The 15,469-nt window shown below is 35.9% G+C and overlaps 1 protein-coding gene across 1 annotated transcript; it reads left to right on the top strand.

Annotated features, from left to right (window-relative positions):
* Positions 1 to 1,198: 1,198 nt before the first annotated feature.
* On the top strand, positions 1,199 to 15,208 carry LOC145675953 (uncharacterized). Its single transcript, XM_081746767.1, has 2 exons — positions 1,199 to 1,896; positions 12,018 to 15,208. Exon 1 carries the CDS (start codon positions 1,531 to 1,533, stop codon positions 1,843 to 1,845), a length of 315 nt encoding a protein of 104 aa, XP_081602893.1. The 5' UTR covers positions 1,199 to 1,530; the 3' UTR covers positions 1,846 to 1,896; positions 12,018 to 15,208.
* Positions 15,209 to 15,469: the final 261 nt, after the last annotated feature.

A 15,469-nucleotide genomic window follows, 5' to 3' on the forward strand; every position in this document is an offset into this window, starting at 1 on the left:
ATAATTATTATTATTATTATTATTATTATTATTATTATTAATATATAAAGTCAGCGGTAGCTCATGCCTTCAACACGTATACAACAGTGGCTTAAAACGCATTATAAATTTCCAATGGTCTTTGTCAGGTCGGGCTTTATATTTGTGAAGAAGAAGAAGAAGAACTAATTTTTTCAATAAGCAATTATTCTGTATCATATTAAAACCTGATCGTATATTTGATTGCAAGTACCGTCTATAATTGCCGGGAGAGTATCCATGAAATATCGAGTAGCGTGGCCGTTATGGCGAGTGCATCGTGCTTTGTTTGTCCTGTGATAACGAGAGTTGTGTGGGTTTTCTATACATATTTACTAAACTTACACACTTTTTCTTTCCTTTACACGTTCATACATTCCCTCCTTTTTCTACACTTTTTCCCAGTCATTCCACACTCCTCAATGTTCTCTACCTCTTGTTCCGTTGAACTTGGCCTTCAGCCCCCTTTATCTGTTCGAAATTCTCTCCTTATTCTGATCTTTTCCTATTGTACCATACTTCTCTCCAAAAAATCACAGAAGAAACAATTAAAGAGAAAGCGCAGGAAAAGTGGTATGAAGAAGGTATCAAGAAGAGCAGTTTGAAAGGAATATACACATATAAAAGGCGTTATGAGAAAATAAATTATATGAACAATGATTTGCGAAGCATTTTTATTTTCAAAGCCAGGTCAGGGAGCTTTGAAACAGGGGTAAGATTGAAAAAATTTAAAGAAGTGAACGAAAAATGTCAATTATGTGTTAAAGAAGATGAAACATTAGAAAACTTATTGTTAAAATGTGCAGAAACCCTAAAAGTCAGGGAAAAATGGAAATGGATCGATGAAATGATAAAGGAAGGAAATTTGGTTAAATTAGCTTGGAGGCTAGGCTTTAATGTAAATGGAATTGAACTAAGTGAGAAAGAAATAGAAAAAAAACAAAGAACCTCTTGAATTTTGGTGGAAAAAGAAAATGGAAAACTTTAAATGAAAAAAGGGCAGTACTTACTTTCTCTTTTTTCTTTTTTTCAGGAACCAAAATTCCGAAGAGAAGGAAGGAAAATACCTTGAACCTGAACCTGAACCTGAAATTTGACTTTTTTCCAATTGCGACACTTCTTTTTTCACGTATTTTCGTTTTATCATACTTACTACTTTCTATCTGTTTTATGGCTTTGTACACATCTTGTTACTTTTTTATCATTTTTCAACTATTCCAATCTTTACATTTTACACGTTTAATTACCTTTCTAAATTGCCGATATTCTTGTTCAATACAGTGATAATGATACTATGCAAAACTTTTGTAATGCTTACTACAAACAAACAATCAATTGCCGAGAGAGCAATTGTAGTTGATGAAGAAGAATAAGAGGAAGAAGAAGAAGATTGGAAATATAAAGTTGCTTTTGTGAACGTACTTGTTAATAATCATTTGATTAACACTGGCAACGTAAAATATAAGGGGAGTATAAGAACAGTGTTAAATTCTAATTATATTTCAATTCACAATGGCTGGTAAGGCGTCTGTTAAGTTGGAATTGATGTGCAAAGAAGAAATTGCTTATGACTTACCTAGTGATGATCCGCTCGAAGGGAGAGGGTGGACATACGAACTAATGAATGAAAACAAAGAGTTAACATTATCTACAACGGAAGGAGAGGTAACAGTGGACAAGGATACAGCTATGTGCTCTTTGGATGTGAAACTAAACGTTAATAGGGTGAAACCAGAATTAGCACTAGAAGAAGATCCTGAATTTGAAAGTAATATAGAAACGCTAAAAAAAAATAGTGGTTCAGGAGACTTATGCGTCGTATTCTAATGACTCCCAACAATTAACAACAAAAAGTTTAAATTCAGTTCGGCCAGAAAGGTAATGTTCAATTCTTCGTTAACTAATTGGCTCAGATTGATAATACGGTTACATGGTTTCGGAAATTTTGTTGGTTAAAAGCAATACTTCACGAGAAATATTTAGGTATGGGAGATATCATGAACGTAAGTTAGTAGCCTACAATTTGGAAATGACATGCCACACATAGACAAGCTGTATACCAAATAAAAATAGTAACAAGATTGATAGGATCCATACAATTCTTATGTAGTTCATATCTTGATAAAATAATTATTTCTTTATATTGGTTACACATTTCTCACTAATTATTTCACATATTTAAAATATGGGTGCTCGACGATATTGTTTCATTTATATAAAGACTTATGTAAAACAACAAATAAATAGAATGGTAATTATCCTAAAATTTTACAAATGTAAACCTGTAATGTGTTATATTCGAACATAAACTATGGACGTTTGTGATTTTATTTTGATTTAGCTCAAATGGGTCTAGCCTGATTTTTCCGGCGGGCTTCGAAGGACATAAGTAAACTACAAGACAAAGAATATTTTAACCAACAATGGATGTTCATTATTTGTAGAGGTCCATACAACAGTCCATTTCATAGCTGCACTAACTTTTTCAAGGAAGTCGACTTTTTACATTCCCAGGAATCTTTTTTTGGGTATGAACCTGCATTTCTCAATATGGAATCACTTTAGGGGCTTGGTTTACGTACATAATATATGAATTATTGTAAAAACAACGCTAATCAGCATGTGCTAGATGGCCGGTAAAAATGAGATTGCTATGCAGATTAGGGCATTACGCAGAATGTGGGTAATCAAGGATAGCGCAAAATTCTGTATTTAGGATGACTTACATGTCTTACGTGTTGAATGTGTTCTTGTACGTTCCTAAGTATTTTATAGGTAACATGCTGAAATGCTTTCTTTGCTTGTATATTTGTGTTCCAAAGTAACACAATACATTAGGGACGTAATTTCTTAATTATATGGATCCCTTCATTCCCAAACATTTTCATAGTTCCGTGTTATGTTTTGATACTTCATTTCGCTTACGGTGGTTACTACCTACCTTGACAAGGGGTTACTTTGCACATCGGGCATTACTTCGCACAAAATATGAAGAGAGTTTCACAGTCCTCCGTCGGTAAAACCATGAACTGTATACACGAAGTTTCAACTACCCCCTACGATAGAACATGTAACTTTATTTTGGTGTTAATGTTGGGTGTCAGCATCAGTTTTAATTACAGGGAGGGTTTGTTGTTGCAGTGGCGTGGAAAATAGTCACTGTAAGAACCGCCAAGTTTTAAAAGAATTTCCGTCAATGTTAAGTCAGTTTCGTTATATTATACAACGTAACTAATAACCGTTTGAACATTTTAATACAAATAAATTAGTTAAACGGCGGTTAAGCCCTACGGAGCGCCATTCTGTGCGTAATTATTTGACAACATAGGTTGTAAGTCATTCATAAAAAATACAGATTAATGAATTGAATCCTAAAGCCAACGGTGCTGACAATCTCTTACAGTTGAAGCTTGCAGGGTCCCTGGCGATTCGAATGAATTGCTCCTACCATAAGACTTTACATACCACCCTAGTTGCATGCCTTCGGCATTCAAGTCATGACAAATCAGGGTTAATTTCCGAACCCCAATTGGGCTGTCAACATTCAGACCTTGAGGAGGCATTTTAAGAAAATAAATATAATGAAGAGGACGACAAGAAATACACCCTGGGAGGAGATTTAATGCTACAGCCTCACATTTCAATTCATCAATTTTTTAATCATTAGTATTACTTCAGGCCCGCTCGTACCTACAAAATTGGTAGGTTTACAAATGTAACCTTTTAAAGAGCGCTAGCTAATACTTATGTGTGGCTCACTATCAACTGCACTTATTTTTATCGAGAATAAAATCACATCCGAGAGCATTTGTCACAACAGTGAAACACAAGATAACAGTAATATTAACTTGTTCATTAAACATATTGTTGTTCAGGGCCTACTCGTACGTAGCAATCTTAATATGTTCTCGTAACATAAACCTTAATTTTACCATATACTGCCTAACTGACGTAGGCACTCCGTACTATCGATACATCATAGTATCCGGTGTTTATCGTAGTAAAGGGTGAAATCGTAAACGGGCTTCCCCTTTTCTTTTTCTCGAGATCGGTTTATGATTCCCATCACAAGAATACAAGAGTTGTTTTCAAATATCAAGAAGAATAACATTTAAATTACTTTCTCTAAATGCAAATCAAAACTCTAATTATTTTCTATAAATCCAAATCAAAACTAAATATTATATCAAAATCTAAAATCCGAACATCAATTTTATTACTATTATACTTTTCTCTAATTATGACAAACATTAAAAATTAGAACAAAATTTTGAAATTTTAGTCAATTGCCGAATCTGCACATTAGCTGGGACCCAACCAGGCGTCGGACTGGTTTCATCACTTTAATTTTATAACGAAAGTAGGGATGTCCCTAGGGGATGAACTATATTATAACCTTCAACTCTTCTTAACTTATAATATCCCTTTCTCTGAAGTCAATTAACTTCAGTTATCATTAGTCACATTGAATGCACATTGACTTTTCATAGTAGACTGCATATATATATCGAACGACGAACAAATCAAGGAGCAATTTTATCAAATTCAAGGTTATTGTCAATTACTTTCAATATTATACTAAATTTTGTTTAACTTACAGTATTTTAACGGTGACTTGATCTTACAATACAAAATTTTGCATATTTTCTCATTATACAATCACAACATCAGATGAAAAAGTTCACTATCTGAAGAGCACATTTTTTTAATTACCCAAAATTTTAACTTTATGATTAATTGTAGTTATTACTAGTACTTCTCTAATTATGTTCGTAATTATATCTAATTGCCTAACATGTCTCTAAATGCTTGATTGTATGGGGACAGTTAATGGTAATATAAACATAAAGGAGAATGATAAAAAACTCAAGCAAAAATTAATAATAAAATTTTATTATGAAGTATGGTTCCCAAAACTAGAAAGACCTGAAAAAAAAGTACAAAACTTAAACATCCTAACAGGAATTCGATACTGAAAGTCCGCATCCAAAACGGGATAGCCATACTTTTCACAAGTGGTGCGGTATTATTACAATTTCAAAGTCGGAAATCGCGTTCTAAATCAATTTCCTGTTTAAAATTTCCAATGCTGTCTTTCCTCTCCTTTCCACATTCATCTTTCATCTCCAAATACTGTAAGGAAACCATAAAACATGACTTCTAAGTAAACGTATCTGATTGTAGAGCGATATTGATGGTTTGTTGGACTGGTGCGTCAGTGGCGGTGGGCACACATTTTGATTCTGAAAAGTAACCTTCGAAATTCGGGGAAATAATCAAATAAATAAACAATAATCCTTTTTTCATAATCTAAAAGTTTAAGAGTTCAAATTCGGTATTTCTAATTTCTCATCATCTTCCGGGGTTTAACCCGAGTTGGGGTGAAGTTCACGCTTTTTTTGTGCTAAGATTTTAATTTTCCATCTGTGCCGGTTACGCTTGTAAGCTGTAATTTAGCACAGTTACGTGTACTTTTCCAGTTAGTTTGTTTAATTTCGGAACTTTTTTCTTTTTACGGCGTATTTACTAAACTTCCACGTAGTGACACTGTAATCGCCTGGAGTTCAAGTCACTGTTCGGGCGGCCATTTATTTTTAACCACTCCGTGACATGTAGTCGCTGTCCGTGGCTCGTGGTACTACCAATAGGTATCTTCCTGATACTTTAACTTACCTGGACAGGACGATGAAGGACCTCTCCAAGAAATGGTTACAAACTGTTTCCAAATCGCTCGTCGGTCTCAATAATATGAGCATTAGGCGCCGAGAGGTTCGGGTGTCTCGTCTCGAAAACCTCACGGGCGATCAGACGGTCATCCAGACCATAACACACACAAACATCACTCATACAAACAACGAAAACACGCTGGATTAAATGACACTATACTTATTTATTAAAACACTAGTTTGAAAAAAATAGCGAAGAGGAATGGACACAACACTGAAAACTAGATAAATATAATAATTTTCGTCGCTGAAATCACACTTTGCCCTTTTCAGGCAATATAGCCCTTTATATATATATGAATATGATTCAGATATCACTGTAAATGCTTCCCTCACACCATTGACACATTTGGGAATTAGCACTAGGGAGAAGTTGTCTGGATCGTCCCACGATGAATCCAGTTGTTACGCTTAACCGTCCTAAAACGAAGAGATGATTCTTCAGCAAATTAAACAAGAAATTCTCCAAAGTATAATACTGCTGTTGGCGGGCGCGTATATAACATTTTAAACGCACAAGGTCTGCGGACCTGGGACTTCACTAGTTGGGGCTAGCCGCAAGAAATCGTCCTTCACCGGCTAATAGCTTGTGCCCCTTCACAATAAGTCGTATCTGAAGCTCGACACGACATGCGTGGTTACGGCTTCCAGGCCTGGAGTCAAACTCCCCGAGCATCCAAGCTCAAGCTACGGGTTGCAACGGTCAACAGAAAAGTGTTGGCAGTTCATTTCAAGAATCATCAGTTAACTCACCTGTATGCACATACAAACAGAATACGGAAAACAGTTTATGTTAATTTTAGTCAACTGCCTATAATGCAGTAGACACGGCGTTAACACTGGCGTGAGAAAGTACAGATAACGGGCTACGAAACAACGCAGTTGGTGCCACTTTGATTGCTGAAACATCTGGTCTGCCCATATTTCTCTAATCTATTATAATGTTTCCATAAGCGATTAAAGAAAACACTTAATTCAGTTCCAAATAACTGCAGAATAAATACTGTGCATATAATAAGTCAGGGAGAAACACTGAAATGGTTAGTCACTAACTGAAATGTTCTCAGCAAAAGCAACGTTTTATATATATGAAAAAAACGATGAAAGACTTCTTTGTCCAATTGTGTGGGAAAGAAGCAATTCCCCCCAAAGGAAGAACTTATGTGCGTTGCAGAATAAAGTATAAATTGAAAAAAATGATCACTGTCTTGACGAAATATACAGAGTGTCCACAAAAAATCCTTCTATAACCTGGCAGCGGTTATAACACGCCTTCCTTTGCGACGTTTAAATTTACGCTGCATTGCGATACCTGCCATAAATTTCTTTTTAGTTTTGCGCTTACTATTACTATATTTTGCCATGTAGTTTACTATACAATATTCGTACGTGTTTTCGCTTAAGCTTTTTAGTGCTCTTCGGAGTCGATGTATACTTCTTCGGCATGTTTGATTCGAAATAACCTCGCCTACAGCTCGACTTTAATTTGCATGTAGTTCGTCTTTGACCGAGTTTAGTGCGTTCCGAATTACCCTTACCAAGGCATTTTCCTTTTATTCTCAACTTATTTCCTTCTGCACGCCTAATGTGTGGTTGTGCGTGCTGAGAATACGCTGTACGTGGAGGTCGACGCACATTGGTAGCACTACATTTAAACTTTCGCTTTTTACAATTTCGCAATAGTGAAGTACTAGCTTGAAAATTCAATCATTTCGGCAACTGAAAATTAATAAATGTTGCATGTGATGTAGTGATATGATCACGTCTGCTCATTTTAATTCTACTGATTATGTTCCTCAAAATCGAGTTTACGTTAATAATGTATTACGAAAACTCAACTGGGTATCATTGGCCATCTTATTTTTCTTCTTAACTTTGGTGTTACATTTCGGTTCTTTAACGGACTGCGTGTGCTTTATTTGAAGTGTTACGCTTGTTTACGGTAAACATTTCCGACCGATATATTATGTACGAGACCTTCACTGCGTAAAACAGAATTCGCTTGGCGGGTCTATTGTGAATTTTAAGTCGTTTCCTTCTACAATACTCAAAGCTGATAAAGTCGGAATGGATTTGCAGCACTAAAATGCAACTTACGTTAGACATACACGGTTACAAAGACAAATTTGAATTTGTTAATTCGCGCAAAACCATTTGCCTGCGACACAAAACCGACAACACTGTAACTTCGTTATCACACAAAATCATCAATTGAAATCTCAAGCCTTCCCTGGCTTTTTCGAGAGGGCGGATACGCGCAACCTGAACGCTACCGCTTATCATGTGTGAAACATTGGTATCCCTTGCCGGCAAAACAATTACATTAGAAACAATTTTTTACAGGTACGCGTAACGATTCTTCTTTTTTGCTATCTCTACACTGCATATTTCCTTTTCCTGACTGTAATCGACTTTCTGGTTTATTTGGCACATATCTTTCACAACTTGGGCCCGCTCGAATTCAAGACGGTTCCTTTTCCGCCTTGCACTCTTTTATTTTGTTGGTTTGCCTGCACTCAAACTGTGCCGTTCGCATGTATTCATAGAACACAGTGAGACCTTTCTTTCATTCAGCTACACTATTTTTAAACTCAGCAGTTACTGAATCAACATAATTGGCCGTGTTAACTAATTCAGAGAGTACTTCCGTTAAGGAGTTATTGGCTACTTTGATATTGTTACGTAAGCTGTCTGCTTTGGCATTCAATTCGCTCTTTCCTACGCTCCCAAATCGTTTCTGTTACAGGCTTTTGAAGTTCACCTACTGATTCATGTATTTTTTGTCCTAGGCATCCAATATTCATTACCATTTTTGAGCAATGGTTTCTAATTGTTTCTCTAATTCCTCTGTCAAGATTGCTTGAAATTGTTCTAAAACACTAGCCTCCATATTGATATGAGTTACGAGCAACTAATTCAAAGTACAGAAATGTAAATGGCTGAGTTTAATACGAAAATAAGAAACATGCACTTATAACAAGAAACACTAAGAATTTTTATATTACGACCATTAACAACCATTCGTTCTTTTCACAACTCAGGTTTCACTTTGCAAAGTGCTTCAATATAAAATTAACACAGATATAAACTAGTACCATATATAAAATATTTTCTATGACTATTCTATCAGGCATTGATTCCATTCTGTACTAATACACAATAACACACTCAGCAAGACCATGTGATAATATTTGAAAAACAGTATCACGTGACAGTTTCTACACAATAACTGTGTCTTGAGCAGACTTCCACTCCTTCTGGTTGCTGGGAGTTGGATATCACTTATATATACTGTCCGGAGATCAATTTTAATTAGGTTCCGCCCCTCCTTTAAAAAGTAACACTTGTCTGGCTTTCACTTTGACTTTTTAGCTGCACACGTGTCCAATTAAAGGTTTACTTTTTTCCGCTGGATGCGTCCTGTCCTCTAATTATCCTTATTTTCCTTGTTATTTTGATTCTCTTCCTTTTTCTTCCTTTTTATTCCTTCTTTTTTAAGCAGAATCTTCTCTCACTCCTTATTTATCAAGAATCTTGCATTCCAGTTCATCACCTTGCGTCCTGCTTTCATAATCTCTCTGGCTTCCTTCCATTTCCTCACCAAAGCCCTGTTCTCTACTTCTATGACCTCTGCTCCTTCCCACCCTATCCTGTGGTTTGTTTCTTTCTGATGCTTGTATATCGCATTGTTGTCCATTTTCAATCTTACATCATCCTGGTGCTGCTTAATCCTTTTTTTTGCATTTTTTTTTGTTTCTCCTATGTAAATTTTGTTACACTCCTCGCATCCTAATCTATATATTACTCCCCCTTGATCTTTGTTCGCTATTGCTTTTCTCTTTGTTCTTCTGACTAGTTCAATTATTCTGCTTCCTCTTTTCCTGTACGTCCTAATTCCTGCTTTCCGAAACATTCTCTATATGTTCTCTGTTTGTTTGCACAGTTATTGTGTTGAAACTGTCACGTGATACTGTTTTCTTTTTACATATTATCACATAGCCTTGCTCAGTGTGTTATTGTGTATTAGTATTAAAACATTTACTCTTATTCATAAATGCACATGAAGGTGCATAGTGTAAAACATGTATGTATGTGTGTATACTCAATCAGCTGTTTGCTATCCACTCACATCTACATGGAATTAAAAATCAACAAGAAAAATTTTTATGAGCTACATTAATCTCTGTTGCTCTCAAGGTCAAAACATATTTACTTACATGAAAAATCTACATTACTCAGTTCTTGTTTTTATCTATCACTCTGCTTTATTTTTAATTGTGTTCGCCGAGGTTCTGATGGAAATTAACTGTCGACAGTAGGCTAATCAGATCCAAACTCAACACGTTATCTGTATAACTAATGGTATTGTAAAAGCAGTTGTAGGAAGATTGCTATAATTTAATACGGAGAACGGTCGCAATGTGGTTGAAATCGTGTTTTTTGGTAGTTGTTAGATTCTTGTAAATATAATCGTAACCTTCAAATTAATTTTCGTCTTTTTCCCAAGATTTGTCACTTGTTTATTGCATTTATCCCAGCTTTGCTACGGCAGTGTGACGTAATATTGAGGTCTCAAATATTCAGTAATAATAATAAAAATATTAATCTCGTATGAGGACACATTGTATTAAACCCTGTAAAATAACCCGTAGCGTAAGCCATAAGTTACAAAATAGTCGGGATTGGGGAGAAGTGTCAGGACCAACAGCACATACCCTCTCGATACTTTCCTACAACTAGCTACATGTTATAACGGAAAGTTTCCCTACAACTAGCTAAATGTTATAAAGGAAAGTTAAATGTTATAACGGAAAGTTTCGATGTAATTTTCGTGTAGAAAGTAGGGATTCTAAACTCACAAGAGCCGTAATTACAGTTGTTTTTAAGTAATAATTATGCTGGCTAAGCTACAGAAGATGTCGAAGGGGTTTCGGGAAAGGGGTTACGTACCATCATGAGACACGTCTACAGCTACTCAAATTTAAACGAAAGATATCCGCTAATATTTCGTGTAGAATATATTCTACTGTACGTTTTCAAGAAAAAAACTGTAAAAAGAAAGAACTGAATATGATTGAAAACTAAAGCTTGTAATAAACTAACTTGTGAAGTTTGCAGATGTAATTAACAACCTTTACTACAAAAATATATACACAGACCATAATTCAGTGAGCTCAGAAATACAAACTATCAAAATGATGTACAAGATTCAGTCTACAGAGCAATTGTTGCTTAAAGAGTGGCATACATTATTTCTAGAATCGAGATAAGATGAGAAATGTTTACGATAGTTTTGGTCTCGTCTCGATTCTCATCTCCAAAGCATGACTATAGTGTGAGTTAACCTTGTCCTGTCTCGAAGTAAAATGTTTCAATCCGATTTTGTTTGGTTTGTTTTAGAATCGAGATGAGAAATTCGTCTTTTCATGGGCAACATTACACAAAACTTAAATATTTTTTTGCCTAATATCACGTTTCTGCTTGTAATGGTAAGACCTGAGCGATAATAAGTTTTTAATTTTTAAATATTCTTCGATATAATTGTTATTATTATTAGTATTACTCCTGAAAATTTGATAGTTCAAGTGCTGAAGCAAACTAGTATTCAAATATTTGAATGTAATGGAGCGTGTTTTATCGCCGATCTATTTCCATCAAAACTCCTAAAGTAAAAAAAATGCTTGACGTGTAATTGGTCGAAGAACCTCGTGATTACTGGTCAAGCCCCTAGACCACTGTAAATGATTACTCACAACGCTGTAAATGATTCATCTTTAGTCTTGTTACTCTAAGTTTCTCTGCCTCAGCTTGGAAAGTTGTATGTAATTTTTTAATTTGTTTGAAAACGCCTTTCGTGTTCCTCTTATGATGATATAAGTGAATTATATTCGGTACAGTTTCTATTAATACGTTGAGTTGTTCTTAAACCTTGGGATCGCAAGTTGGTTTTTTCTCCACACGAAACTACAGTTACGGCAGATTTAATTCTCATACTGTGCATTTGTGTCAAGACAGTAGACAATACCTTGTCATAGACTTATGTCCACCACGATATAAATGATAGTTTAATTTGTTATAGTGAAACAAACTACAGCAACTTATTTTTAGACAATAGTGATATGGTACTCCATTTCATATTTCTACAATATTTAATGTAATGAAACATGTAATATAGCGTAACTTTATCAAGTAACATACCGAATGATTACATGTTTTCTTGCTACGTATTCATTATCTCCATTTAAATTTCATTGTTTGTTGAATTTGTTACAGGCGCGATAACGTCTTTGCTTTCCACGGAGAAGGGAATACGTTTACTGCATTAAATAAAGCCATTTCTCATTCTTATGGGGAATCTGATACTTCTACGCAGTTTGGCAAAGGATTTCATCGATCACGTTTGACAAAAAATATGGTGACACAGGAAAGTGAAAAGCGTCATACGTACCAAAATAGTGATAAACGCTCTAATCAAAGTTCAACCATGTCAAGTGGTGAGTTTGTGCATTCAGGTGAAAAAATCTCACATTTGTGAAGTATGTGGAAAGGAATTTAGAGGATGTTCAAGTTTGGCTACGCACATGGTAATTCATACAGGAGGGAGACTACACACGTGCCAAGAGTGTGGTAAGTCATTTACTCAACGTTCAGATTTGGCTACACACATGTTAATCCACACAGGTGAAAATGCTCACATATGCCACGAGTGTGGTAAGGCATTTAGTCGACGTTCACATTTGGCTACACACATGTTAATCCACACAGGAGAAAAACCTCACACGTGCCAAGAGTGTTTTAAGGCATTTACTCATCGTTCGACTTTGGCTAAACACACGTTAATTCACACAGGAGAAAAACCTCACACGTGCCAAGAGTGTGGTAAGGCATTTACTCATCGTTCGACTTTGGCTAAACACACGTTAATTCACACAGGAGAAAAACATCACACTTTCCAAGAGTGAAATAAGTCATTTGGTCAAGGTTCAGGTTTAGGTGCACACATGTTAGTCCACACAAAAGAAACTTACACGTGCCAAGCGTGTGGTAAAGGATTTAAACTATGTTCAAGTGTGGCTACATTTGTTTAATTCACACAGGAGAAAAAGATTAGAGTGTGGTAGGGCATTTAATCAACGTTCACATTTGGCTAAACACATCTTAATTCACACCGGAGAAAAACCTCACACGTGCCAAGTGTGTGGTAAGTCATTCACTCAACGTTCAAATTTGGCCAGACACATGTTAATCCACAAAGGAGAAAAATCTCACACGTGCCAAGAGTGTTTTAAGGCATTTACTCAACGTTTAGATTTGGCTACACACATGTTAATCCACACAGGAGAAAAATCTCACAAGTGCCAAGAGTGTGGTGAGGTATTTACTCATCGTTCGACTTTGGCTAAACACATGTTAATTCACACCGGAGAAAAACCTCACACGTGCCAAGAGTGTGGTAAGTCATTTACTCAACGTTCAAATTTGGCCAGACACATGTTAATCCACACAGGCGAAAAACCTCACACGTGCCAAGAGTGTGGTAAAACATTTACTCGTCGCTCTAATTTGGCTACACACATGTTAATCCACACAGGAGAAAAACATCACACTTTCCAAGAGTGAAATAAGTCATTTGGTCAAGGTTCAGGTTTAGGTGCACACATGTTAGTCCACACAAAAGAAACTTACACGTGCCAAGCGTGTGGTAAAGGATTTAAACTATGTTCAAGTGTGGCTACATTTGTTTAATTCACACAGGAGAAAAAGATTAAACATGCCAAGAGTGTGTTAAGGCATTTAATCGAGGTTCCAGTTAAGCTGCACACATGTTAATCCTCAGAGGAACAAAATATCACACATGCTATGAGTGTGATGGCGAATTGAAATATCGTTTAAGTTTGGATACACACATGTTAATCCATACAGGAAAAAGAGGTCACGTATGCTAAGAGTGTGGTTAGAAGTTTAATCGAAGTTCATCTCTGGCCACACATGTTAATATGCATTAATATGCCCTGAGTGTGGTATGTCATTCGATAAACGTTAAAGTTTGGCTAGAGACATGTTAATCCACACAGGAGTAAAACATCACACATGTCAAGAGTGTGGTTGGGCATTTAATCTATGTTTGAAATTGGCTGCACACATGTGAATCCAAACAGTAGCAAAATCTCACCTTGCAAAAATTATGGAATAGAATTTATTCAACGTTCATACCTGCTGAGCAACACAGGATCAAAACCTTACACGTGAGAAGTGTGGAAGACGATATAGTCAACGCTAAAACCTTGAAATGTAGTTGAACGCAAGTCAGTCACCAAAGAGATGCAAAGAGCTTATCAAGGCATTTACTCAAGGTTCACATATTGCAAAGTAAATGATAATCCACAAAGGACAAAAATCTCACACGTGCTGAGAGTTTATATGAGATGTCGCATTCTGTTGGAAGAATAGATATGATATAATCTAAGCTGTTATTTTTATGCGTGCTATAAAAATTGTACTATCCCAAATTGAGTGCTTGAGTAGAATAGTCAACAAAGGGATTTCATTTGTGTCTGACGTTATCCCATGTTTATTGTAGATCCATATCTAAGCTCAAGTTATAGCCACCAAAATGAGCAACTTTGTCACCTTCTGACATCTAGAAATGTTCGTGGCATGTTTCAAGTAAACTTTGAGCACTGTTCCTATATGGTCTGCTAAAACACCCGAGGAAGACTGTTTTTGGACAGACTTACCTCTGCTCAAATAGTTTCACACTCACGTACGAGATCATTCTGTACTCTGCTGCCCCATTAATTTTAATACTACAAACAATCCGCTTTTATCGTCTTGCGGTCTTATTTCTATGTAGAGAATTGGTCGAGAAACGACATTCCACTGTTCCTTATCGATATTTTCAGACATTTTTCGCTCACCACTAAACAGCCATATTTACGGCACAGTCTGTAAAATTGTTTGTAACACTTTGTACATTTTTGTAGTATAGTTTAAAGGTGGTTTTCTGTTCTTTGCACTTTTGAGCAGCATTCTACTGTACATCACCACATTAAACGCAGAATATAAAACATCTGATTTGGCACACTTCTCTAGCGTGGGATCACGTTGTCCAAGTCACTCTCACTCTTTTCTTGCCATCTGAGTTGAACATTTAAATTTTTTTAATTGAGTGTTCTCTACCAAGAAATGATAACGTTATTTCACTGCATCTCCAACTGTCAAACGCAGACTCTAGCCGTAGCCTTACTACTGGGTTCACAATGGAAATGATAAAGCATAGAGATAGCACAAATATTTTTCCCGAAGCAGTAGCTCGAACTTTAACTTTTCTGCGGTTTGATGTCGTCTTTTTGTATTTTATGCATAGACGATCCTAAGTACATACAAAGATTTGTTACTGCCAAACTTAACATACAGATTTACAGAGTGGATAGCTTCATTATTCAAAATCTATAAAAAAAACTGTTGACTTTCTAACCAAAAGTTTTCCACATACCTTTCATTGTACGATTACCTAGTTCCACTCTGGAGCTATACCAATGCATAACTTTTCCATATTACAGTAATATATCGAAAAAGTAAATCTCACCTATATCAACAAACGCTTCCAAACTCAGCACCCTTTATTCATGCAATATATACTACATCATTTTAGATCGCACACCAAATCGCTATCAGCATACTCCTTGTCCCTAATGTTTACGCCCTGCCAGTACACTTTACCC

This window comes from Thermobia domestica, chromosome 18 (assembly GCF_964235325.1).
Source record: "Thermobia domestica chromosome 18, izTheDome1.hap1.1, whole genome shotgun sequence".
Classification (NCBI taxonomy): Eukaryota; Metazoa; Arthropoda; class Insecta; order Zygentoma; family Lepismatidae; genus Thermobia; species Thermobia domestica.